Source organism: Desmodus rotundus, chromosome 6 (assembly GCF_022682495.2).
Source record: "Desmodus rotundus isolate HL8 chromosome 6, HLdesRot8A.1, whole genome shotgun sequence".
NCBI lineage: Eukaryota > Metazoa > Chordata > Mammalia > Chiroptera > Phyllostomidae > Desmodus > Desmodus rotundus.
In genome coordinates, this window is record NC_071392.1 from 116184178 (window position 1) to 116210938 (window position 26761).

General features: G+C 46.5%; 1 protein-coding gene across 2 annotated transcripts; it reads right to left on the reverse strand.

The window, feature by feature from the left end:
* NSFL1C (NSFL1 cofactor) lies at positions 1-26761 on the reverse strand. Of its 2 annotated transcripts, XR_011651366.1 has the most exons (10): positions 26305-26761; positions 23902-23999; positions 15813-15887; positions 13223-13388; positions 12513-12605; positions 11406-11515; positions 10882-11019; positions 4615-4779; positions 449-2823; positions 1-335 (listed from the first exon to the last, which is right to left on the reverse strand). XR_011651366.1 is itself a non-coding variant. In XM_053926158.2 (9 exons), exons 1-9 carry the CDS (start codon positions 26407-26409, stop codon positions 2661-2663), a joined length of 1113 nt encoding a protein of 370 aa, XP_053782133.1. In that variant the 5' UTR covers positions 26410-26761; the 3' UTR covers positions 1-2660. The 2 variants fall into 2 exon arrangements, 1 of the variants encoding a protein (XP_053782133.1); XM_053926158.2 differs by having other exon boundaries at positions 1-2823.

A 26761-nucleotide genomic window follows, 5' to 3' on the forward strand; every position in this document is an offset into this window, starting at 1 on the left:
TATTTTAAAAGTCCTTCTTTTATTTGGCCCTGGAAGGTGGAAGGCGTGACAGCAGTTCCTCTGAAACCCTAGCGGTTGGGCTAGAGAGCCGCAGGGAGCCCGCCCTTCTGCACCAGTGGCTTCCATGGAATAAGCTCAGTCAGCTTTAAAGACTTCCTGGTGGGGACCTGCATGCTTCGTACGGCTGGTGGGCACACCAAAGGGCATTGCCGCTCTAGAGGACGCTTTTGGCAATGCCATTCAAAGTCAAAGATACGCTCAGCTCCTGCTGCACACGTCTGCTTCCTCCAGCGGCCGTCTTCTGAAGAAGCAACCAGACATGCCCCCAACTGTACCTACAAGGTTTGGCATGGTGTGGTTTACAAGTCCCAGCAGACACTACGTATATCCCACAACAGACTCGTTTAAGCTGAACTTATCAGAAAGGGCATCATCACAACTAATGTACCTTTTTCACTGTAAGCGTTGGCTCTCTTCTCATTAGGACATGTCCTATGGGTTGCTCCATCCTCTTGGCCTGGTCTTTTTAACTCCAGGAGGTTCCCTTACTTGCCACCTAATTTTTGGGATAATCCAAAATGCCCCCACCAATTAACAAAATGCCTCAGTTGAGAACGAATGCTCTGAATTCCGAAGTCCCAGAACCAGTGGCTGGTATTCTTTTTAAAACAAAGAAAAATCTGTGAAATCCCATCTGGGTGGATGAACCCCTTCTCTCTGGACCACCCAAAGAGGACTAGGGCTGAAAACATCCTTAGCCAGACTGGATGCAGTGCCAGTGTGATGCCTGGCCCCACGGCAGATAAGCCCTCTGACCTTGGGCCAGACACACGTAGCTGGTCTGAACTGTGGGTGGTGGGAATCCCAACAGACCTTTGTCATTTTCTACATGTGCAGGTTTTCAGTGGTGTTTTTGTGATCTCTTCCGGTGTGTACTAGTAACTTAAGGAACAACCCTGAAGCGGGGGTTGAGTGTATGTGTGTGAGGCTGGGGCTGGGGACAAAGTGTTAAGTCCATGGGGAGTGGCAGTTAAGAGCATGAGCTTTGGAAGCAGGCACACCTTACCACTTAACCAGCTGGGTGAGCTGGGCTTCAGGTTTTGCACTGTGAAATGGGACCACTGTGAGGCACTTAAGTACTTACAGTGGCTGCTGTTATCACACAAATTCTTCAAAGCCAATCCATTAGAAAGTATCAAACTCCATTGTCCTTATTCTGGTTTTTAATGGTCAATGTGACAATAATTTACAGCTTTTCCAGACCTGCACTGTTTTCCACAGTTGCTGCCACCTGCTGGAGGACACTCTTGTGGCAGATGCTGCAGCCCTGGCAGGCCCCTGCCAGTTTGGGATCAGAAGCACCAAGCTAGGTCCCTTTCTCAGGGTGGTCTTGGTTGAAATCCAAGGAGTTCCCCAACTCTGGGTGTAAGTAGTGTCGGTTCTTGGCTTGTTGCAGGATGTGAAGCAGAGTGTTTGGCGAGGACTGCTTGGAAAGAGGACTGAGGCACGTTATGATTCAAAACCAGGAGACTGAGGCTTCCAAGACCCCAGCGATCCGCCTCTCCCAAACTTGCACAGAAAAAAAGCACACTTATTTATGGGGAGGTCTATACCAGACTGCCCAAATTACTGCAAGTCTGAACACAGCAGGGCAGAGAACTGTGAGGCAGAGCCTGCACACCAAAGCCGGGCACAGACCTTATTCAATTACTGTCAAAACTCACTCAGCCCAGGCCTCCTGCAAACGCTAACACAGTAAAAAGTGCTGGAAGCACAGAACACCCCCTCTCAGTATTTGTCATGCACAATGTTATTGAACAGCTCAGTGGCGTCCTGATTGTTTCTCACCAAGACACCCTAAGTCTGGACTCATTCAGGTTGGCATGAGCTGTTACCCAGTGAAAAGCTACCCCACCTACTCCCTACGTACACATTTCTGCACGTGAGTAAAGCAATGACACAGCAGCTGGAATCACCAGGTGATAGGGAGGAAAGGGCTGTGGCTAGCAGGTGTCATTGAGAGTCTCAACTGGCCCAGGCCTGGAAACTCGAATTTCCCAGGTTTGAGCGAAAGGAGCCCAGGGAAGCATTTATTTTCATCTGAAGGGATCGTGAGCATCTAGCTCTGACCGCACACTTCAGGGGACTCTTACTGCTGCCTGGTTTCACCTGGGCAGAGTTTGTTCGTATGGGAGTAAGTGGCTGCAAAGCCTCTTTCCACAAGTTCCCCACTTCCTTCCTCATAAAGGGGGAAATCCTCCACTGGTCCTCATGGGGGTGGCAGGTGGACACAGAGCGGACAGGCGTTGTGTGCCACAAGCAATTCTTATGCACACCCTGGAGGTAAATGATTTTAAAGCAATCAAAGCCTACTTCAGTGGGAGAGGAGAGGTTCCGTATAACATGCTGGTGATATTCCTTCCATTTTTTTGGTTGTTTTTATTTTTTTCTTTAAAGTCCATTGATCGTCACAAAAACCCAGGAAATGCAACTAAGGAGAAAACAAATGTCCAACTGAGATCTAAGAACCCAGAGCTACGGAGGAGACGTGGCACTGGACTGCTGGGTGTTCAAGAAGGGGCTGGAGGGGCGGTCCCCACAGGGCAGCTGGCCGTGGGAAACACAGGAGGAAGGCGAGGCCGCCCGGCAGGGCTGGGTGGTTATGTTAACCGCTGCACGATGACGGCGTTGAGCAGGTTGGCTTCCTTAAGGGTCTGGTTCTCATCAGCCAGCTCTTTGTTCGGGAAGGTAGTCATGAGGACAAAGCTGGTGGCAGCCATGGCTGGCCGGGCATCCACGATGAAGAGTCGGATGTCGCTGATCCTGGTGGAGCAGGGGTGAGTGGGGAGGTGGGTGAGCAGTGCCCTTCTCTGCTGCCCGCAAACCCCACCCTGCTGAAGGCTGCACCACACCCCTCCCCAAGTCCCCTCCCTGGCCCTGTCCTCCAGAATGGCTGAAGCTCTCCTTTTGAAGCACACCAGATCAGGCCACTTCCTTGCCTATAACCCTTCAGGGTTGCTCCCGTTTTCCTCAGGAGAAACACCAACCTCCTTACCATGGTCCTAAGGCCTAATTTTATACCACTATCCTCCCCCTTGTTCTCCATCACACCATGCTCCCTGCTGCGTCTGAGTCCCTCTTTCTAGAGGCTCCTCTGTCTGATGTTTTTCCTGTAATCCTAATCAAGCCTCAGGCCTCAGCCTGGATGCTGCATCCTCAGGGCTGCCTTCCCTGCAAGCTCCTGTCTCCATCCCCTGACCTCGCTTCTATGGTGCTGATCAAGTCTATAATCAAACAATGCTGGGATATGATTAACGCCTGTCTCCTCCTGTAGACCATGAATTCCAGAAAGGTAGCAAGTACGTCTCTTTCGTAAATTACTGACACTATTAGGGAGAAGAATTACTGAAGGTCAGCAACCCCTAGGTGCCAGGAATCCCTATTCTAGACACTGCTTGCATCCCGAACCTGGTGCTCATGAGAACCGAGTCATCTGAAACAGCTTGCTCCCCTAGAGAGCTTAATAGGAGTTTCTTTCTGCCCCCAACCCTTAAAATTTATGCAGTCCACAACTGCCACACCTATGGGCCCAGACATCCATGTTGACAGTCTGAGACTTTCCGCAAACAGAGTTCTCTTACCCACCAGCTGGTAAGCATTTGGGATGGGCTGTCCACCCTGGGCAGTGAGCAGCACTTACGCCAATAGGCTGGGGATAATGAGTGAAGTGAAACGGAGCCTAAGAACTCAGAGCAGTGAGGTGGATTAATTCCTTTAACTGCAAGCACTGAAGTGCAGTAAGTGGTTCCTACTGAACAAGAAATGTTTGAACAAAGCCCCCATTGCTCCCAGAGCTTCTTTCACAGCTCACCCGAGGTGTGAACCTTGCCAGTGCTCAAGGACACTCAAACCACTCACCGAGCCCCACACGTGGGTTCTGGTTTACCTGGCCTGTAACTGATGACATTCAGCACTGCTGTTCTAGAAAAAGGAACTGCCAACTACCTTTACTGGTAACAATTCTCCCCTGCTAATCACTTCATCACCCTGTACCTCGGTTTCTCCATCTTTAAAATGGGGGAGGCACAGTTTGCTTTGATCCAGGCCACCCAATCTGACACAGTAGAGCAGGTATTCTAGAATTTCAAATGCCAGATCTAGAAGAGACCTTAATAGCCCGGTGGTTTGTGGAGGCTCCTTGCGAGAAGGAGGTGGAGAGAGCTGTGAGTGGGATGCTAGTGCTGTTGGTGCTGTGTCTCCTCTCCCCTCTATCAACCACAGCTGTTCAAATTTTATCTGTTCTACACTTGGACTTCAGCATGAGATTTCCTTTGAACAAAGAGTTTGGTGGCTGAAAAATCCCTAAGGAATCCAATCCTCTAATTTTACAGATGAGGAATGAGACCCACAGGAGGGAAGTGAGCAACCACTGGAAACATTTAATGGAAGTAGGGATCAAAGGCTTCAGACTCGCATACATTCCTATCCCATTGCCTCCTTTGTGGAAAACAGAGTGCCTGCTGGTGGTGGAAGGAAGAACAGCACCTCCCGCCCTCATTTGTGGGAGCCTCTGGGACCCTCCTGGAATAAGCTGGGTCAGCCAACCCAAGGTACCTGTGGCTGTGATTAAATTTCTGCACCAGCCTCCCACCGTCGGCAAGCCGTATTTGGATGTTTGTGGTAGGCTGTGACTCGTCGATTGAGATGGAAGAGCTGGCTTTGGCTTCATTTTCTGCTTGCTGGGCTGGAGAGCTGGTATGCAACACCTGGGGTGCAGTGCTGAGGAGAGAGGATCGCATCAGGACACGAACAGAAACAAAGCCCCTAGCAGGAGGGAGATCCTGTCTCAGAATTTTACTAAGCATTTGCTACACCTGGCACTGGGTTTGTGGTTGCTGAAACAGTGACAAGGCAGAATGCCTGCCCTCATGGAACTGACAGGCTCAGCAGAATTCGCCTCAAACTCTGGGTTACTGCTAGCTCCCTCACTTCTATTGACCTTGGGCAAATCATTCAACCTCCTCTTCCTCAGTGTTCTCACCTGGACAAGGGCTCAAAGAAGGGAGGAAAGCAGGATGCATGACAGCTGAGGGGGGGAGAGACTGGGACTTGGAGCTGGAGGGCCCAACAGACCAGGAGAAGTTTTAGCCTCAATGAGAGAGGCTGAGGGCAGAATGGGGAGAGAGGAATTCCAAGTCTGCAGTGGAGGCAGGCAGCAGCTGATGGGATGGGTATAAGGGATGAGTCCAGACTCTTCCCCCGTGATGGAATTTTCAGGCCTGCATTCCCTACTGCAACCTCATTCACGTGTGTATTTCATACTCATGTGTCAACTATGAGGGAGGGGGGCAACATTTCCCAAGGCCAACTAAGTGCCTAGCACCACAGAAATTAATTATACAATACGGACAAGTCATGGTGTCGGCTGCAGTGTTAAGAGCTCAGATCTTACAAGCAGATGGGGCCAGAACTCACTCAACAGCTAGCTATGTGCTATTGAGCAAGTTACTTAAGTCCTGTAGTTTCAACAAGAGTAGTAACAAGAATTTTTTCCCCAAAGAGAATTTTTTATTTTAGTGTTACAGTAACAAGAATCTTTAATGAGGGTTGAGGGTACCTGCCTTGCTCAGTTTTTGAGGGACTGAAGGGGAGAATCAAACAAAGCCGTTAGGGTGGCTGACAAACACAGATGTACCCAGAACGCCCGATTCTCCACAACCACTTAGAGCCTTTGTCCCTCTCCTGCAAACCAGCACATGAGTTACTCTCAGCCCTTCTCTTAGCAGGTGCCCTGGCCTAGGCCTCTGTAGAAGACAGGCCATGAGACGAGAGCCTCTCACCAGACTGGTTCCTACACCTCTTCCGCCCCTCTGATCTTTACACCTAAAAAGGGCACTCTTAGCAAATTCAATTGAAAGTGCTTTCCCAAGTGTGTTCCCTGGGGTCCTAGTCCCTTGAGATATTTCCAGGAAGGTTCTGGAAATGCCAGATATTACAGCAACAGCATCCCAGGCCACTAGCATATTAAAGGTCTCGAGAGACTGTGCAGCTAAGGCAAACTTATTCGACCACCGTGTCCTTTCTTCACGTTATAGTTGCTGTTTGCAGAGAATTCAATCTACTAAACGGCAGGCCATCATTATTCAGGAGAGTCAGTGTGATGCTGGAGAAACAGCACAAAACCCGCCGTCTAGTCCCAGCTCTACCACTAAACTAGACAAGAGGCATGGCCTTGAACAAGTCACTCCACCAGTCACATGTGCTGCTTCAGGTGTAGCACAAGGAACTGTTCTGCTGCTGTGAAGATTCGATAAGAAAATGTACATCTAAGGCCCAACACAGGACACTTAGGAAGTCCTCCATACAAGGAGGCGACTGATGTTTCTGGCTTTCTGTCCAGCATAGACTCTTGCATAGAGTGGATGCTCATCATTTGAAAGTCAAGGAAAGCCTGACACAGGAACTTGGCTGGTTGATTCTGACTGTTTCTCTTACACTCTCTGAAAATTAGATGGCTTAGGGAGGTGTAATGAACACAGCATGCATTTATGAAGCACCCATTATCGAGCTGGACCCTGTGCTGAGTACTTTACACATATTAGTTCACTTAATCCTCACAATAGGGATTCATCCTCTCCACTTTACAGATGAGGAAACCGAGGCACAGTGGGATTAAGCAACTTGCCCAAGATCCCAGTGCTGGTTTGAGGTGAAGCCAAGATATAACCCAAGCCGTCTACCTCTAGGTCCTGTGTTCCTCCCGTCTGCCACACTCTCCTGCCAGGTCTGGGAGTCAGGCAGCCCTAGCCTTGATTTCAGGAACATTACCCAAAGGTAAAGTTTCCTCATCAATAAAATGCGAGTTAAATAAAATCTCCCATAGTTAAGGTAATAGCTAAAAATAATGCACCATACCCAGAACACAGTAGAGCACAAATAAAAGGCTTTGTGGCTACGCAAGATCACCCAGGATAAAATGCAGGATGGAGGATAAGGGCAGGGATGGGAGGGAACCCAGCTCTGCACTGGCCAGCAGTGTGGCCTTGGGCATGACTTGACTCATAGACAGAGAGCAGGCGGACAGCTGTCGGGGTTGCAGGGTATGGGGGAGATGAGCAAAAAAGAAGAGAAAAACTCATGGACACAGACAACAGTGTGGTGACTACCGAGGGGATTGGGGTTGGGGGAGCTAGAGAAGTGTATGGGGGGATAAATGGTGATGGATGGAGACTTGTCTTGGGGTGGTAAACACAAAATATAGTGTACAGATGATGGGTTGTAGAATTGTGCACCTGAAACCTTTATAATTTTGCTAACCAGTGTCACCCCAATAAATTCAATAGAAAGGAATAAAATAAGCCTCAACATCCTTATTTATAGAAGGGGGATCAAAACAGGATTAAAGGCTGTAACACATATGAAATGCTTAGTACAGTGCTTAGCTAATTGTAGTAAAACACTCAAAAAGCTGATTACTACCTTCGAGGTCCTGTTCCACTTATATTGGCATAAATTCTGGACCCAAATCACTCAGAGATGCTACTGTCTATTCTCGGGCTGTGAATGGAAGGTCATCTGAGCGGCACTCCCAGCCTATGCTGTCATAAAGGAGGGTAGGGAGTGGAGAAATGTCAATACCAGGCCTCCTGATTCTTATCTGGAGCAAGACACTCAAAGAGCATTAGTTCCAAATTGCTCTCATCACTGGGTAGGACAGCCATGTGCATCTGCTCAAGGGAAGCCCAATCTGTTTGACACCCGACAACTGCTATCTCCCGAGCCGTTTCTCTCCAGCAGAGGTCGGGCCATCTGTAGCAGTGACGGCACTTTACTCAGGGGCAGGAATGGCCGGATCAGATCAGAAATCTATAGAAAGAGGAGTTTCTTTGCTGTCTCCCTGAAATATCATATAATGAGTCACAGGGAAATTGGGTCTCATTCAGATCAAGGGCCTGAACCACCGGACTGCTCACTTCCTTTATAGTGGGAATAAAGTGGACACTAGGCGCTTTGTTTCCACTACTTTAAGTCCTGAGGCCCTGTCACCCCTTTTTAAAAAATGACCACTTCAGAAAGCATGGCCAGCAGGAAAAGCTCACCCCCCACGGTAACGACTGTCTCCCAACCAAGTGCGCTCTTGGTGTTCGCTACTCAAGTACACGCACTCTCTTCCTAACCTTCGAGTCAGTTCCCATGCAAGTTACTGCAACAGCTAAACCAAGAACAAAATGTAATGGAACAGAAAGAACTTTTTCAACTGACAACTATTTATTCATTCCCTTCAAAGTATTTTTTCAGATAACTGGAGAAAAAAATCCAGGATTGACTAATTTTTGAGGCAAACCTGAGAAATTTTTCTGCAACTGTTGGTTCCCGATCATTTAGTTGACAAGATGACAATGGGAAACACAGTCAAGGCCCTGGCTGGTATGGCTCAGGATCTGAGTGCCGGGTGGACTGGGGGCCGGCCTGCAGACCTAAGTTTGCTGGTTCGATTCCCTGTCAAGACACAGGCCTGGGTTGCGTACCAGATCCCCAGTTGGGGGTGTGCAAGAGGCAACCGACGGATGTTTCTCTTGCACACTGATGTTTCTCTCCCTCTTTCTCCTTCCCTTCCCCATTCTCTAAAAATAAATAAAATTTAAACCCTCTACAAAAAAAAAAAAAGAAAGAAAACAATAGTAAAATTTATGGGAAAAACTAAAACAACTACAAGAACAAAAGAAACCTGTCCATAAGGGCAGGGATCGTTTAGATTAAAAAGCTAAAATAGCATCTCGCTTAGCTGTATAAAACTTTTTTAAAAAGCCAAAACTGAAACAAAATGAAGTCGGAACTGGCTATGAACATATATTTAGCTGACAAACATCACATCTGATTATCAAGCTGTCTCAACTTGTGGGTTCACCCTCCACACTGAAAGTATGTATTCCCATCCTCCTAAAATAGACTACCTTAAAAATACTCTCACTTTTTGAGATTTGGAGTCTTGCACACATAATATAGTTGGACCTTCCCATAGTAAAAGCATTTCCTAAATTTAAGTATTACAAAACCAAACAAACACAAATTGCAAAGTGTTCTCAGTTCTGAGCCTTTCCTTCTAATTGCTGGTGGGTAAAAACTGATACAACCTTTTTTGGAGGTCTTGACATCCAAAAATTTGACATCTTAAAAATGTGAAGACCCTTGGAGCTAGCAATTTCGCTTCTAGCCCAAGATTAAGGGGCATGTAAAGGTTTAATTAGAGATATTCACTGCAATGTTGTTCATAATACTGGCAGCTGCCTAAATGTTTAACAGCAGGGACTGCTTCAATTTTAAGACATACACAGGTAAAAACATATTAGCATTAGAAATAGTACAGAAACACATCTATTGATATGGAGTGAGAGCCACACTGTATGGATTAGGCAAAACAGCAGGTGATAAAACAACACGTTTGCACATACACTGTACATATGAAACTAGAAGGATACTTCCCAGATACTAACTGGATATAACTGGAAGTTAGATTTAGGAACAGTTTTTATTCTTTACCTGAATTTTCTATTTTTTTTTAAAAAGATAAACACATTTCATTTTAATAGTACAAGAAAAAATGAATCTGGTGCTCTCCAAAGCTTACTATGGCCGACAGGGAAGGTACAGGTGGATCACCCTGAGACCAGCTGTCCTGGACTAACCCAGGGACCCAATGTGGTAGGTGAAACGATGAGAACAGGGTGGACTTAACAATGTTGGTTCTGGCAAATTATAATCCAATGGTCTCTAATGTCCTGAGATGTAACCCTTGCTCCTGCTGAGGGATGAATGGCCGACAAGGAGGTAGGGGATTCTAGGAGGGGGCAGCCAGCAGCTCAGAGAGCACAGCTACTGAGATACCACACACTGACCCCTGCAGATGAGGGTGAGAAGAGCAAGGACAGAGGCTAGTTCAAGAGCTGCCAGACCTCAGTCAGAGAGGACATCTTGCTATGCAGGAGTATGGGAAGGAATGCCAATCGGAAGGCCTGGGTTCCAGTCCTGGCTCCACCACCTACCAGTCATGTACCCAAGGGTAAACCTTGAAGTCCAAGAGCCTCAGCTTTCCCTTTGGAAAATAGGGCCTATACTGTGCTCTGAGTGCCTCATGTGCCCCCAGTCCCTCTGAACAGTACTGGTCAAGTGACCCCATACCACAGCCCAAAAGTGAGTGGGCCCGAGAAGGCAGCCTGCCTATGGATAGGTCAAGGGTCTAGACAGAATTCTGTCTATCAGAGGTAACAGTGACTATTAATTAATCAGATACTATCAGGGTTTGAATGTAAGATAGAGACCATGGCAGAGGAAAAAAGGCAGAAAGTCACAGGAAATGATACAATGAATGTCAGGAAGAACCATAGAAGAGCGAGCTACCATAATGGCAGACCAGCAGCCTGCACTGGGCAACAATATCCTTGAGCTTCTCTGGATCCTGAATAATGCTGCTGCAGAGCTTTCTGGTAGGGTGACCTGAATATGGGCGTCGGTCTCAGCCTTAAGCCATGGAGCTTACCCGGGCCGTGAACACCCTAAATTACTGAGTCAAAGCAGCAACGTGTTAGCCTTGCTGCTCACACTGACTGCTCACTGGGGGGCAGTGCTGTATGTTCTCCTCGCAACAACAATCAAGGAGGTTAAGGACTCTCATTAGTCCCGTTTTATAGCTGAGCAAACTGAGACTACAGTCCAAGGTCATGTGGCTAGAAAATGAAGACTGTCAAAGCCCACGTTCTCCATAATCTCCCTCCTGTAAAGACAGAATGTGGAGTACTTTGTAAAGACTTAGACAAAGTGAGCAACACACAGGGTTTGCTGAGCCTGACAGGTAGTTCCGCTCTCACCTGTGCTGCTCCTTACCTGCCCAGCTTCTGACCCTCGCCAGTGAAGGCTCTGAAGACTCCTTTGGGCTTCACAAAGTCCTCATCTCGATGGTCCTCCATGTCCAAATTCACCTGCCCACCGTGAGCTAACCTCCGCAGCTCTGCTGGCACCTCCCTGCGGGAGACAAGGCAATGCTGGGACCCACACGGAGCCGGATGGGAATGACACTGCTCGAGTACGAATGACCTTTTCAGTTCCAACTGTGAACATCGCTGGGCCCCCTCAGAAAGCTGGCTACTCTAGTGACTACCTGTCTGCCTCCCCTTCTCCCTTGTCTGCTCAAAGGCCCAGCAGAGACCTGTATTTATTTGGCCACTTGGCTCTGCTTGAGGCCCAAAGGGGAAAAACAGACACAAAGTTTTTGGCACAGTTCTGTGAATCTGTACCTCAGCTGTGCTAAATCTGCTTACAAATGTTTACTTCTTGAAGAGCAAACATTTGGATCAGCCTCTTCTTTCCCGCTCGCTGACATGAAACCCGGGGAGGGTTTTCCTGCTCACCCTCTGCGGATGGACTCCAGGAACTGGGCATTAGATGGGTCTTGGTAGCTTCTGAGTTCGCCATTGTCCAGGCTGAATCCACTCTTCCAGAGTTTTAACACTACGTGAACCTGTGACAACAGGAGGTAAGCAGTCCATACACTGTCTGGAACCTGGCAAGCACACCACCATGAACCTGCAAGTCAGCAGGTTTTTACTGTCTTACTGTACCATTACTGAACAGACCAATAAAAACGCATGTGCGAGGAAATCAACCAACCAACCAACCAAGCATTAACCTAGAATAAGAAGGTAAAAGGGCACAGGTTGAGAGAATGGGCTTTGATGAGAGCAGACCCGCGTCTGCGCCTCTATTTTGCCCATCACCAGCTCAGTGTCTCTGAACAGGCAACTCAATGAAAGCTGCGGCTTCCTTATTTGTAGGGCTTCCAGTGTGCTTGGCATGCAGCTAAACTAAACTACTCAGATTATTCTGCAGTCATTTCAAATATCTGCCATATTCACAGAAAAGGGTCTAGAAAGCTAAAAACGAACATATTAGCAGCTGCTCCCTCAGATGGATAGATTTTCTATTTTCTTCTTCCTTGACTTTATTTTGGAATGAAACCCAAAATGATTAAAAACAACTACATAATGGAAGCTAACAGTCACAAGGCTATGTGAAAAAGCTTATGGCATTAATACGACATTAAAACAACCTCTGTAAACAATTGTTTACAGAGCGTGATTACTCTTACTGGAGGGGGGGACCCTTATGCATAGAACAGGTGGACCAGGTAATAAGAGCAAGAAACATTTTTTAAAAGTTGCCTTTCAGGCCTCTTTGGGTGGTCTGAAGACCGAATTCTTTAGCTGCGATTATCCCACCAGAGAACCCTGGGCTCACTGTTCAGTGCTAGTAAATGCCTTTATTTGTCCACGTCCTCTGCCCAGCCAGATGAAAGCTACCTTTAATTCTCAGGTAAGCCTCTCTGTTTGTGGACCACAGCAAGCGTAGTCTCTTCCTTTTCAGAGGCTGCCAGTTCATGCATAAATGTGACCAACCCCTTCTGAAAATGGCAGAACAGTTCACAAGCCTCCCCCTGAGGCAGGTAGATGTACACTCACATCTTGACCGGAATGCCGCCTCCTTTCTCCTGCCACATAGGCAGACTCTTCCTCTGGTGCTGCCCCAAGGCGGTAGCCACCCCCTGCAAATGGCTATAAAAGACATATTCTTAAACACTTGAGGAGCGGGTCAATGGTGGTGGGGTTACTCACACACGATACACTGAAACCTTGTTAACAGCTAGAGACACTTTTTGGGGGTATCAAAGGCAGAGCTGCAGGACCAGCTACATGCCTGGACATTCAGTGGTTAGGGTTGGGGGGAAAACTGGAAGAGGCAGATGCTGCTTAGAGAAAGGGAACAGCTGATCCTAGCTCCAGTTCGTCATGGCTACGCAGAAATCTGTGTAGAAGATAACTAAAAATGAAGAACTTTTGATTTTCCTAAGGAGACAGAAATCCAGATTTTATGTAAAACAGGTAGCTACTAATTCAATTAAAACAAAATAAAGCAAAACAGCAAGTCAAGTTGGATAGGCCACATAATACATGTACAGAACCCAATCCAGACCAAAGGTTTGAAAACACTGCCCCAACCTCGATTTCACGTTAAAGGATGGGAGCGACTGTGCTGCTCTGCTGTGTATAAGAGGAAGTGAGCGAGCAAAAATTAAAACTAAAATTCAGTCACCACTGGGGTGAGGAGGACCCCCTTCCCCCGCTCTGGAACCTGAGTCCTGTGGACAGGGACAATGGCCCTCTATGCTCACTCTCGGTTTACTGGTCTCTCCAGGGCTTCTGGTCATTCGCTCCACAGCTACGGCTCCATGTTCCTTGGCACCTTTAAACAAATCATCCACCAGCTCATTGGGACTTTTCTTCCTGGGAGGGCCAACAATCTGTTGTCCACTTCTCTCTGAGCCTCCGGCATAAAACCTGTGCAGAAAATACACACTAACACCAAGCACACGTGGAAAACACAAAAGTGCCAGGCTTTGGGCCAGGTGCTGGGCACACTGAGGCGGAGGGTGCTGTGCCCATCTTTAAGGAACTTACTGTCCGGCTGGGGACATGTGTAAGGAGGCAGGCAGGCACAATGCAGTGTGAGCAGCAACAGAGGTCAGTTGAAGGGGCACTCTGGGAACACTGAGCTGGGGAGGACAGTCAAGGCTTCCTAAAAAGGGTGTCTTCTGAGCTGAGTCTTGAGGATGTTTATCAGGTGAAGAAACGAGGGATGGGCATTCCAGGCATGCATGACAGCACGTCAGCTCAAGAGTCCCAGCTGGCAATTATCCATCTGGGGGCCAGCACCTCTCTAGGACATGGCAACTATGGTCACAGTCAGAAGCAGCTACCACTAGCAGCTCTGGGTTAATGGTGACAGTGGCACGGTTAGTACAGGCAGCAAGGCTCCAGTGTTGGCTCTGCTGCTGAGTGACCCGGGGCAAGCCAGTGCATTGCCCTGTAGCTTACTCTCTTCGTCTCTGAAATGGGAGGTAAGAACCACATGCCCTACCTACCTGCTCCTTAAGTCAGGGCCGTGAGGTTCAAATCAGCAGATGTATGCAAAAGAACAAGCACAGAGTAATGCGCACACGTAAGGTGGTATGATACAGCACCAAGAGCTCACCCAAGCCTTACCTCACCTTGCTATGCTTGTGACATACACTGGGACACTGAGGAGAGGCTACTGGAAAAGGTCAGGGATGCTCGAAAACAAGCCTCAAGACACCCACATCGGGCTTTGCAGGGGGCCAAGCATGGCTTGGGATTTACCTGGGTCTGAAAACTGGGAGTCACACAGCCTGCCTGGCTGCATCCTTATTACTTGTATTCACAGCTAAGTCAGTAGCATGACTCTGGGTAGGGGAATTAAGAACCTATAAAAATCAGCCTCAGCCTTTTCTTTCCTGACATTCCCTAGAGGATGAAGACAAGATCACCACCACCAGCGTCATTAGGTCTGAACTGTTGAGGGGCCAAGGTCGATGGCTGGGAGATGTGACAGGGTGAGAGGAGGAGGTCATTTAGGAGCTGGGTCCTCACATACTTGATGACATTGCCTGTCATTCAAGAAGTGTAAAACCTTGAACTTAAATTTATTTCTGAACCGTGAGTGTACCTAAGAAGACTCTGAAGCAGTGGAAAGTGAATACAGATGAAATCAGAGCATAGAACACATGTAATTTCTCAGCCCACCTCCCTAAGAATGACCACGATGAGGTAACTGCATTTCCATGATGCTTATTATACAATGTTCCTTAGGAATGTTCGACACACTGAGGCAGAGTCCACTGGGAAGCAAAACCCATGAAATGAGGCTGCAGCCAGTTCATTCTCCCTCATTCCGGGGAGACGACGTTCTGCTCAATGGACTGTAAGGCCTTTATTATAGTTCCAAGGCCTGGGATCTCCAAACCTTGACCTACAAACTAGGAACCTGTGACCAAGTACCTTAAAAATATTCATGCCCTTGACCTGTTATTTTTATTTCTAGAAACTATCCCAAGAAAATAATCTGAAATGTAGTCAAAGATGAACAGACAGAGATGTTCACATCACTCACAATTACAGGGGTAAAAAATGAAACAATTTAAACTTTGGACATCCCGTGTGATGGATTATTATTATAGTCATTGGAAACACTTATAAAGAATTTTAATGGCATGAAGAAGCATTTAAGATGTAGCAGTAAACGAACAAAAGCAAAAAACACAATTATCTGACTATCACCATGTAAAATACAATATAAAACAAATTATATTTATACACAGAACCAGGACTGAGTGGAAATATGCTGAAATATTAACGCAGTTACCAAATGGTAGATGAATGTTGTATTTTTTCATTATACTATTCTGCATTTTCTACGATGAACACTAGTTTCATTATAACATTCCTAAAAGTTAAAAGCAAACAAACTGTGTGTATGTGTATATAGTGAGGTAATATATACTTATAAGCCCTTTTCTGTTTATTATGTGATACATTGCTTCTCTATTAAAAATAATGCTAAAAAGAAATATATCAAAAATAATGATACAGTTACTATGGTATTATGATTTCTTTCTTATTGATTTGTTTTCCTTCCCATGATATTCTTCAATAAATACATATTATTTAATAATTAAAAACAAAAAACAAACCCAGACTATACCAAAATATAGTAACAGGGGACAGGGCGTACCTCTGAGCTATCTCTGGGAGGAGGGGGCTGTTCTACTACGTGTGTGACTGGTCCACAGCAGTGATGGTAATGACAGCCAAACACGTTTATCCCTTAAATGATTTACACATGACCATGACTTACACATTGTCAAGGACTCCTATGTGGGCTGTGCTCCCCCATAAAAGACTCACCTCTGGCCCTCTTCCTCATCCTCGTCCTCGTCTTGGTCATGAATGAGGTCTTTGAAGGATGTTACCCTGTTATCGCTGCAGACACAGAAGAGAACAAAATGATCTCAGGGGAGTTGAGTTCAGAAAGGCAATCCCCACCCTCAGCTGTCAGGGAGCTGAGGACACTGGGTCTAGATTTTCTTGGTGGGGCAGAAAGAGGATCTTCACGGAAGAAAGTTAAACTCTAAGTTTTTATGTAAAATATTGTGGCATTTATTTCTTCAAGGTCACACAGAACTGAGAATAAGTTAGAAAAGTGGGGAACGAGATGCAGGTCTATACTATTGGGTTGGCCAAAAAGTCCCTTTAGTTTTTTCTGTGCAGTAAGACACGTTTTTCATTTTCACCAATAACTTTATGGATTTGGATATTTTGAGTATGTTGGCTCTCTCTCTCGGGCACTGTAATATTGATTGTTCTCAACTAATGTCTTGATTGGATCGCTGTCACTTCAACTGGTCTACCCGACTGGGAGCATTGTCCGGGGAGAATCTCTGGCACGATACTTCGCAAACCACTTTTGCACTTCCTTCTATCTTCAATATTAAGATGGCTACACAAAAATTCACCAATTTTGCTAAGTTGTTTTTTAAATGCATGCTGATGACAACTGTCACAATACAATCTAACAAAATTGTTTTGAATGAAGTTAAAGACAACTAAGCGCTGCTAGAGCCATCTCATATAAAAAACCAAATGAACTTTTTGGCCAACCCAATATTTTAAAAACTAACGAACAGCTATCTTCATAATCTAATTTTTAAATACCGAGGGAATGCCTGTACTAGGCACTCACCTAGATGGTAGGCCTATGAAGGTGAACACACACAGTTCTTACCACCGAGAGTCCTTATAGCACTTCGGGCAGGGAACCATCACTAAACACTGTGCAGCGGGGGCCGCGGCAGAGGGAAGCACACGGGACACAGGAGCAGAGCGCCACGTTTTGAGCAGCGAAAGGGAAGCACCAAGAAAGGTTCCCAGAAAAAGGCAAGGTTTGGACTGAGCGCTGAGGAACGGCATGGGCGACTGCGTACGGGCGGTGGGGCTGGTGGGAAAGGGCCCCAGCAGGGCACCACAGGAGAGTGGCACCGGCACACACACAGAGATCGTCAAGAGCAACACACTGGAGGAAGGACAGGTGGTCAAGATGTAGAAATGCAATGAATATGCGGGCAAGGAGGCCCCTGCCTGCTTCTACTGCAGTTTAGTCAAGAAGAATTTATTACTGTCTAGAAAAGAGGCAGTTGTCTGCGTGTGGTGGAGAGGGCACACTAATCATCAGTGTGAGAAGGGATGACACCTCTGACGTTGTCTTACACTGCCCCTTCTCCCAGTTTAGATTTGTCCTCAAGGAACAATCTTAGTTTTTAAGGATCACAAGACATACATTTTTATAAAAACATTTTCTGTATTTCTTAGGAGAAAACAGTAGCTTTCCTATGATACGGAGGTAGGAGGGTAATACAGATTTTGTGGGGCCACACAGAGAAGGAAGAGTTGTTTACTAGGAAGGAAGCTCCAGTTCAGTCTTGAAGATTAATTTCAAGGAGACAAATAGGGGACAGAACAGGCTTTGAGGGTCTATCAACTTGACCTGGCAGGACAAAGAGCAACTGGTGAGGCAAACACATTCCCTGCTTGAGTTAGCTGCGACAACCCCCTGGGTAATACTTGATGCTCTGTGTGACATGGTTCAAAAAAACAAGTCTTGTTGCTGTGTTGTTAAACACCTTCAAATGCACACACGTGCCCTTGAGCAAACCACTCGCCCTGGCTATGGGTTGGATTCCTTCCCCTAAAGTTCTTACACCTAGACTCTGCATAGTACCTGACAGACTCTGGGGTCCACATACCTGGGTCCGATTCCAACTTAGCCGCCCACCCTGGGACCTTGGGCATGCTAATGAAGTTTCGAAGCCTCCGTTTTCTCACGTGAAAATGGAGACAGTCACAGCACCAACTTCTTAGGCTTTCTGTGAACAGGAGGGGTACTGATGCATGTTGGAGCACATTTCAAGTACTACTCTTGAGCAGTGGTTCTCAAAGTGTTGGTCCTGGGACTGGCGCATCCGTGTTACCTGCGAAACTGTGAGAAATGCAAATCCTCAGGCCTCGCCTTAAGACCGCCTCTTCCACACAAACTCTGGGGGAAGGTCTAGCAATCTGCTTTTAAGGTTCCCTCCAATTCTGAGGGACGCTCAAGTTTGAGAACCACTGCTCTGAGAGCTACCTTAATGGTAAGGATGTCTTGGGGACATTGCCAATTTCAGAATATTTTGTCTATGTACTCCACAAATTGGCAAAATGTCTGAAAAATCTTAATTTTTCAGCATCAAAGCTCTATCTCCCAGGCTACCCTGGCACCCTGAAGAGGCACAAAACTTCTTTGTTAGATCACATTTTCTGTGGTGTGAATTGTCCAATATGGAAACCATTAGTTACATGGGGCTACCGAGCCTCTGAAATGTGGTTAAGTGCAAATACTTAACTGTAATTAAGTTAAACAGACCCATGAAGCTAGTGGCTACCATATTGGACAGTATAGTTTCAGAGAATCATACAATTCAAAAAGAACAGTTTTGTTAGCTGAAAGGAAAAACAGGAACTAACTGCTATCCTTTGGTCGACCCCGCCAGGTGCAGGAGCGGGAGGTGCTGAACAGGAAGGTAGTATCTGTGGATTTACACAGACCTGGGTTTGGATCTGACATAACGGCAACTGTGAGTTACTCAACCTCTCTAAGACTCAGCATCTTGACCTGTGAAGGGTGAGCACCCTACCTACTTCCACAGCGACTGATGTAAGTAGAGAACACGGGTGAGAACATCTGGCAGAGCTACAGATGTGAGTGTTCCTCAAATACTAGCTCTCCTGCTTCCAGGAACTTATGATTTACTGAGGGAGGAAAAATTAAGTTAAACGGCAGGAGAAGAGTTCAAGACAACAGTAGAGATGTCCCCAAGCAATACAAGGAACTGAAGGACAGCTGTGACTGGAGTGCAGAGGCACAAGATCACGGCGTGCTGCCCGTGGGCGGGGGTAATGTGCTCAACGGGGCAGGTGGACACGAAGGTGGACAGAAAGAGGCACTGAGATCTGGACAGGCCTAGTCAGGTGTCACAAAAAAAGCAGAACCAAAAATAAGGCACAAATGAGACACCAGAGTAATCAGTCCGGTTAAAATGAAGATTTAAGCAATGAGAAAAAGGGGTTAAGATCAGGATGGTAGGTTCACGGCAAACTCTGGAGGACCACGAATGCCCACAAGAAGAGGCGGGTACTGGCTGAATGCTGGAAGCAGAAACGGATCTGCATTTTAAATCCTTGTTTTATTAGCTGTGAGATCCCGGAAGATGCCCGGCTTCAGTGTCTTCACCTGTAAAACGGGAACAACAACAGTACTCACCTTGTCGGGCTGTAGCGAGGACTACAGAAATATACACGTAAGGACCTAACCCAGTGCCTGGCACTTGGCCAGTGCTCAATGAACAGCGGCAGTTACTACGCAGTTTATAGCAATGCCTACCCTTGCTTATGTCCTGCAGACCTTTGAGAATCTTAAAAGCTATGGATTTCCTTTCCAGAAAAGATACAACTAACAAATTTTTGCCTAAACATCCAGGAAACTCATGAACCTTCTCACAGTCGTTCCACAGATTTCTCCAAAGGGACCAGGGCCTCTACACCAAGAACCTTTGTTCTACAGGCAAAGGAGTAATTTACTACTTGATGTCCATGGCAGCCGTGATGACAAGAAAGATACCCGAGAAGATGAGAGTGGGGCAGGGGGAGGACCAGAGGCGGGCTAAGGGTCCTGCAACAGTCAGGTCACACAGGACTGGGGGTGAGGATGAAGCAGGCCCTGTACGGAATTCCTTTGAGGCGCTGGTACAAGGTTGGCTACGTTATGGGAGTGAGGTCAGCGTTTTTCTTCTGGACAAGGAAAACAACACAACAAACCGTGCCCTTCCTCCCCCTCAGTGCCAAGTCTGGGGCTTACCCAAAATTACAAAGCAAGGCCTTTAGGTCTGCATGTGCTCAGTCTTTTACTCCCCTCAGTCTTAACATTAAACTCTCCCATTTTCCTTGATTCCTTTATTTTTATGTCTATTTTTAAATATGCGTACTTGTGAAATGAGACAGGGAACACAAAGAATGGGGAAGGTGAGAAGGGATACTAATGTTAATAAAATGACAACAGCAGCAGCTAACATTTACCATGTTCAAAATGCTTTGTAAGTATTAACGCATTTAATCTATTTGGTAGGTGCTACTAACATTTGACAAGTGAGAAAAACTGAGAGACTGAGATGTTAAGTCACCTGCCCAAGGTTACAAATTTCCAGTGACAGAGCTGGGATTGGAACCTAGGCAGTCAGGCTCCTAGGCCCACGCTCTACTAAACCACTCCCTTGACACGACTTTGGGACTACCAGAGAAGTGTGAATATGTGACTGACAGCATAGTCTAAGTTTCAACTTCTCCCGCTCTGTATTTCTGACATGCCAACACCCCAATAGTAACCTGGGGTGGCTATGAAAGACACACCCCAGAAACCAGCAGCTGCAAGAAGAGCCCTTACACTAATAACCACGTCACAGGGAGTAACATCCTGATGTGCCATTAACCCTGCGGATGTTTGAGCAAAAAAATTACAGTGTAGGTCGTGTGTATCTGAGATACATTCATTACTACTATGTGCTGAAATGCGAAAAAAAAATTAAAAACACTGCAAATTTGCATTTATTATATTTAAATAATACACGATTTTTTATTTAGTTTCAGTTACAATCTAGAAATCATTAAACAAAAAATATAAAAACATAAAGATTAAAATTTTTTCTTTTCAAATAATGGAAACATGGGTATTGCTAAAAGACACAACCAAAAAATGTCTTTAACATGAATTATCAGTCTCTTCAATAGCTGGCGTTGTAAACGTTTGTAACAGTCATCGCAAACGGTATCGCTGGGCTCGAGGCGTACTTTGCACGACACTCGCAACAATATTGTGATAAGCAACTCCTTCTGGGTTTATAGCACCTAACACATCTTTTTCTTTTTCTGCTTGTTGAGGGAGCCATGTCTATGTTGTTGTTAGAATTCCCTTCGTGTTTGAAACTGATGAAGTGTCAGGTGTAAAGGCTTAGGCACACCTGTAGAGTTCTGAACACCTTTTTATTTGTTCTGACACTAACAGCATTACGAGATTTCTAATAAATATTCTGCTCCTTCTTTTCACATTGCTGTTTGGCATATGACTGGTCTGAGGATTTACTGCTGCAATATTCAAATTGTGTAGAATGTAACCACAGGCCACCTCCTGGTGCTCCTAGCCACATTACATGTCCACATGTCCATTACATGTCCTTTGGTCCACAGTGCAAACTCCGGACTTTGGTTGGTCGTAATAGTCCACGACATCAGGCTTTTGTGAATCTAAATTTATGGCATCATGGAAATGCATACTTGAAACTAAAATTGCGTGTTTTCCCTTTTTGGGTATATGAGATACAAGTGTGCAATTGCACCAAAATCAAGTAAGTTGGATTTTTAAGGCCTGTTTTTAGAAGACGCAAGATTAGGGGGTAGTTGGGGTTTATTCTTACAAACAGTACCCGCATGTGAAAGTTGCTTCCTTCTCAAGCTGGAGATGAAATTCGTATCAGTGAACCGGTTGTCTGCTGTACTATTACATCCTGATGCGTAAATGGGTTCTGCAAGTCTCTTGATTATGCCTGTTGGTTTATTACTAGTCAAGTGAGGACCTTCAGGTTGCTTACTGGCATATATTTCAAGATTTCCTGTATAAAATTCCTTTGAATTGACCATAGCAAAAATTTGCATACCGTGTTTACTAGGCTCGGATGGAATATATTGTCTAAACCCTCAGCTGCCTCTAAATCTAGGTAACACTTTGTCTATTGTTACGTTCTGTCCCAGAGAGTGACATACTTTATAATTTTCTACAAATGCTGAGGAAATGTCTCTGACAGCTGCTAATCTGTCCACTTTCAGGCTTTCTAAGCAGGTGAGTTTGTCATTAAACCTGATACTATTATGAATAAACCGGAATCTCTGTAAAGATACTGTAAGTCTATGAAGTTCACCGCACTACCACCTGCAGTCCACAAACCCTGCTAATTTACCTGATCACTGTAATGTAAACCAGCTAGGTCTGAGACGCCTACAAATGCGTTCAATTCAGTTTTGTCTATTCATTCAGCATCTCTTTCTCATTAAAACAGGTTTGAGATAGAATTGATGTATTTATTTGTGTATAATAAGACTAGATCTAATATCATTTGTGATAAAGCAGTTCCAAGTTTCAAGTTCTGTGTTGGCATTTTTGCATTTGGCCAAACTAACAGAAGTTGACCCAACATATTCTGTGGCCGTTTTCTAATGTGTCTTCTTATTGCATTTTCCCTCCATTTTGATTCTTTATCCTTTCCAAAAAAATACTCTTCACTCATGCCTAGTTAACCTTCACTTTCCTCACTAGAAATATCTTGCTCAATATCCGAATTTTCTGAAGGAACTTCCACATAATCTTCCTTCTTCTAAATCACTTTTGTTTTTACATTCGACTCTATCACTCTGATCATTGAGTTCTAGTAGCAATCGCTGAAGTTCTTCAACATCTCTTCCATTATCGAATTGATACATTTTCCCAGCCATTTTCAAATGGTAAATGAAAAACAAAACAAAACACAACACAACACTGACTCCGAAGTTCATGGGAAAATAAAAACAAATACAAAACCAAAAAGAACTACACCAACCCTGACTTGGGAGTTCGTGGTATTTGTCAGATACAATTTATTACTGAATAGTAATTTAATACTATCAAATATCACACACCCTTACAAAACACCGGTTATAACCAAACTGACTGCTTAAACGTCATCGCAGCTAGTCATGACCTTGAACCTATGCACCTGATATACGTAGCAATATTTAAGTTTGTTTTTATCTCTCTCAGATCAGCCGTGACCTCCGCAGGGTTAAGGGCATCTCGCAGGTTAGCTCCTATGAGCAACTGAAAGATGAGTGGCCAGTAAGCTCTCTCCTCTGGAAATGGGAGGTAGGGAAGAAGTTAAAGCAGCAATGAGATCTGGGGTTAATGTTCCTTCATGTGGAGGAAATGTAATTTAAGGCTCAGAAACACAATTCGCAACTTCACTGGCAAAGAAACATTATCTATATTCCAGGATTGAATTCAAACCCAAATAAATTTTTCTGGTAAAAACATATGCCAGAGAATAGAAGCAAACCAAGCTAATGCAGAGAGAAGTTATAGCTCAGACACTTGTAGGAAGAGGCCTTGCTTGTCCTGCAAGACCAGCATTATTTTACTCTGCAGATCAAAGAACCTTGGAGCCAAGGTAACTGGGACAGGGAGGTAAATGGAATTATAAGGTTAATACCAGTTCACCTAGTAAGATAAGGTCTCCATAATCGATTTGGGAAAGGATAAGTCACACTGGTTTATTTTCTCTAAGACTTGTTAATAGGGTAATGGGCATCCTAAAATGTCAGAACAAAACAAAACAAAAAACAAACCAAAAACAACCCCAACAACTTGCTAAAGGCTAATCTTCTCCTCTATGTCACCCCTGGAATTCCTTTAGTTTCTACGGAAAACCTACAGAGATGGAGAGGTCACTCCTCACATTTCATAAATAAAAGACTCTCGAACACCTTATAAGTGGGGTGTGTGGTTCCCCCCAGGATTAGACCATAAACTACACTCACGTAAGGGTCCCCACCTCTATGGGAAAGCAACAGTCAGGTCAAACAGGGCAGGATGGGGGAAGGCTGGCTCCACACGCAATTCCTCTAGGTGCTAGTACAAGCTTGGCTTCTGAGAACGCTGTCGGCATTTTCTTTCTGGACAAGGAGCTATACCCACCAATCGGTCTAGCTTTCTCACTCAAACCCACTGGCCCATATCCCCAAGCCTCAACCCTGCATCAAGTTAGAAAACAGCTCCTCCTCACTGCTGAAGCACACCCATGTAGCAACAACTGAAACTGGCTCTTACCTGGGGGCTGTGCCTCGGGACACTGAACTGGGGGTCGCCTGTGAAATGGTCACAATGTCTTCGTCCCCTCCATCCTCATAAAAGCTCGCTAGGGCGATCTGAAAGAGAGGCAGAAACTTGGGATCCTTAAGCAGGCCTTCATCTAACACATACTTCCTGTGAGTACAAATGAGCAAAGACACAAAGATACGGCTCACACTTACAAGTGGGTCTGTATCTGGAGGTCCTAGAAAATTAGACCAACTGTTAGTCTTCATGTTATGTGAAACAAATTCCACCTACTATGAGGGGGAAACAGCAAGAAGGCAGGCTGGGATGAAGTCATTCCTCATTCTCATTTTACTAAAAACTGCGACCTAGTAAAAGCAGTGTGCACTTATTGAGCATTTATTTATGGGCCACACTGAGTATATGTTAACTGTATATGTGTGAACTCATTTCAGCCTCAAAGAACCCTATGTAATTAGTACTATTATGTTGTTTTATAGTTGATTTGGAAGTACTGAGACATTAGGAAAAACTGCCCAAGGCCACACAGTTGGTGAGGGGCAGAGCCAGGTTCCATCCCAGGCAGTGTGCTCAGGCCCTTACTCTCAACCCCCATCTGATAGCCAGGAGTCCTGAACTGGGAGGCCAGTCCAGACTGCTACTTCTACTTTCTCTCTGAGTTCTGGCTACCTAACCTGTGCAATGGGGGCACCAAACCCACACAATGGATGAGAGAATCATAGTGTTTATGCATAGCCATGTCTTAGCTCTACACACAAGGCGTATGCCAGTCTTCGGGCTAGCTGTGACTGTATGTTTCTCTTATCGACTCAATGGGTAAGTAAGCATTTACTACTCACGTTGCACAAAGAAATAAGAGCACTGAGGTCTACAGAGATTAAAGAGACCATGGCTCCCGTCCTCAAGGTCACCAGTCTTACAGCAGGCAGCTAGCCGTTATGGGGCACAATCAGCCTACTAGAAATGGTGAGCTTTTGCAGGACCTAACAGGCCTACCGGGAGAAAGAGTGCTGGCACGGGACACGTGCTAGGTTGTCACTGAGAGGTGCCTACACTCAAGCCCCGGCCCTGTCCGGCAAGTCACGTCACACACGTGAGCCAGTTTCCCCACCTACAGCGTGAGGAGACTGGGACCGATAACCTACCAATTGTAACACTTTCAGGCAGAAGCTGCATTTTGTGCTTCTGCCCTGAACAAGGGCTTCGTTCACCCTGTGTGACTGCAGAGGTGTGATGATTTATCGCTTCAGGGAGGCAATTTAAATGATGACGTGGGCAGAACCAATTCAAATCCCAACCTCACTACTCAATGGCAGGTTAGCCTCGGGCAGATCACTTACCCTCCAAGCTTCCAGGTCCCCATCTATACGATGAGGCCACTCTTTACCTCAGCATTGCCAGCATTAAAAGGGTCACCATATGTAAAGTGCCAGGCATATGGCAGTTAAGAGTCTGGACTTCGCAATCCGACATCGCTGAGTTCTAGTGTTATCTCTTCACCTGGTAGGTAGTGAGGCCTGAGCAAGTAACCTAACCTCCCTAGACCTCGGCTGCAAAATGACTCGAGACACACGTAATGCAGTTAGAACAGCATCTGGCTCATGGTAGGTGCTCACAACCATTAATCATCCTCTAAGATGTACGCTGGCCAGGAACATTTACGCAATTCTTTCTGCAATTACTGAATACCTATTGTGTGACAGGCGTTGTTCCAGGCACAGGCGATCAAACAGTCGACAAAACCCCCCTGCCTCGTGTGGCTCATCTTAATGTCTTAATTACTAAGTATTTATGAATATTTAATTCGTGCCAGTGAACTAGACGATATAATCTCCACGAGACCCCCATGTTACACATAAGGTAACTAAGAAAGATAAATAGGCTCCAACCGCGCGTCGCCACCCCAGGAGTAGTTCTCCCGGCAATTAGGTGGGAGGGGGCGTGGGCCAAATCGTCGGCCCCGCTTATCCCGCCACCCGCGCTCCGCCTACACCAATGGAGATAAACGACCACCTCGTCCCCGACGCCGCTCCACTCCAGCGCTGGTCATGCCGGCCCGGCCTCCGTCCCAGACTCTGCGAGGCCGCCACGCCCCCAGCTCCCCCACTCCACGCGGGTTGTTGCAGTGCCCAAAGTCTCGCGGGCCCAGCGAACCGGCGAGGAAGAGGGGAAACTGAAGCCAGGCAGAGCAGGCCGGGGCCGGGGCTACCCCGCGTTTTCCGACCAGCAAGCCGAGCTGGCGACGCGTGTAAAGCGAGCACAGGCGCCTGAGGCCTGCGTCGGGCTGCGGCCCGGCGGGATGACTGTGCGCTTCGGCCGCCACGGGCTTGCCCCGCCAGGCGCCCGCGCCCCGCAGCCTCAGCCTGCCCGACGCAGCCCGCCTCGCGGCATTACCTGCAGGTCCCAGCCGGCCGACTCGAGGAAGAAGCGAGCCCGGTCTTCCTCCGTGCCCGTCACGGCTACGAACTCCCTCAGCGCCTCCTGCCTCTCGGCCGCCATCTTTGCCCTGTGTGCTGCCCAAACCGCTCCGGTCGTCCCTGCACAGTCTCAGCCACGCTGCTGCGTTCCGCCCGCGGATGGGCCAGCCTAGCGGAGCGCCGCCCAGCCTCAGGCCCCGCCCCACGCGGTGCCTCACGTTATGTCCTCCGTGTGGCAGAATCTGCCGCTTCGCGCCCTCTGGCGGCCGCGGCGCGGATCCGCAGCCCAACGGCTGGGGTGGGAGTGGTCCGAAGGATGAGAGGCGGGGGAGGGGAGGTCTTAAACACAAATGTGCAATGGAGGATTCTGACGGAGTCAGAGTCACTCTTATTCATGGTCTCATCCCATCTTTTCATTAATTTATTCATCCATT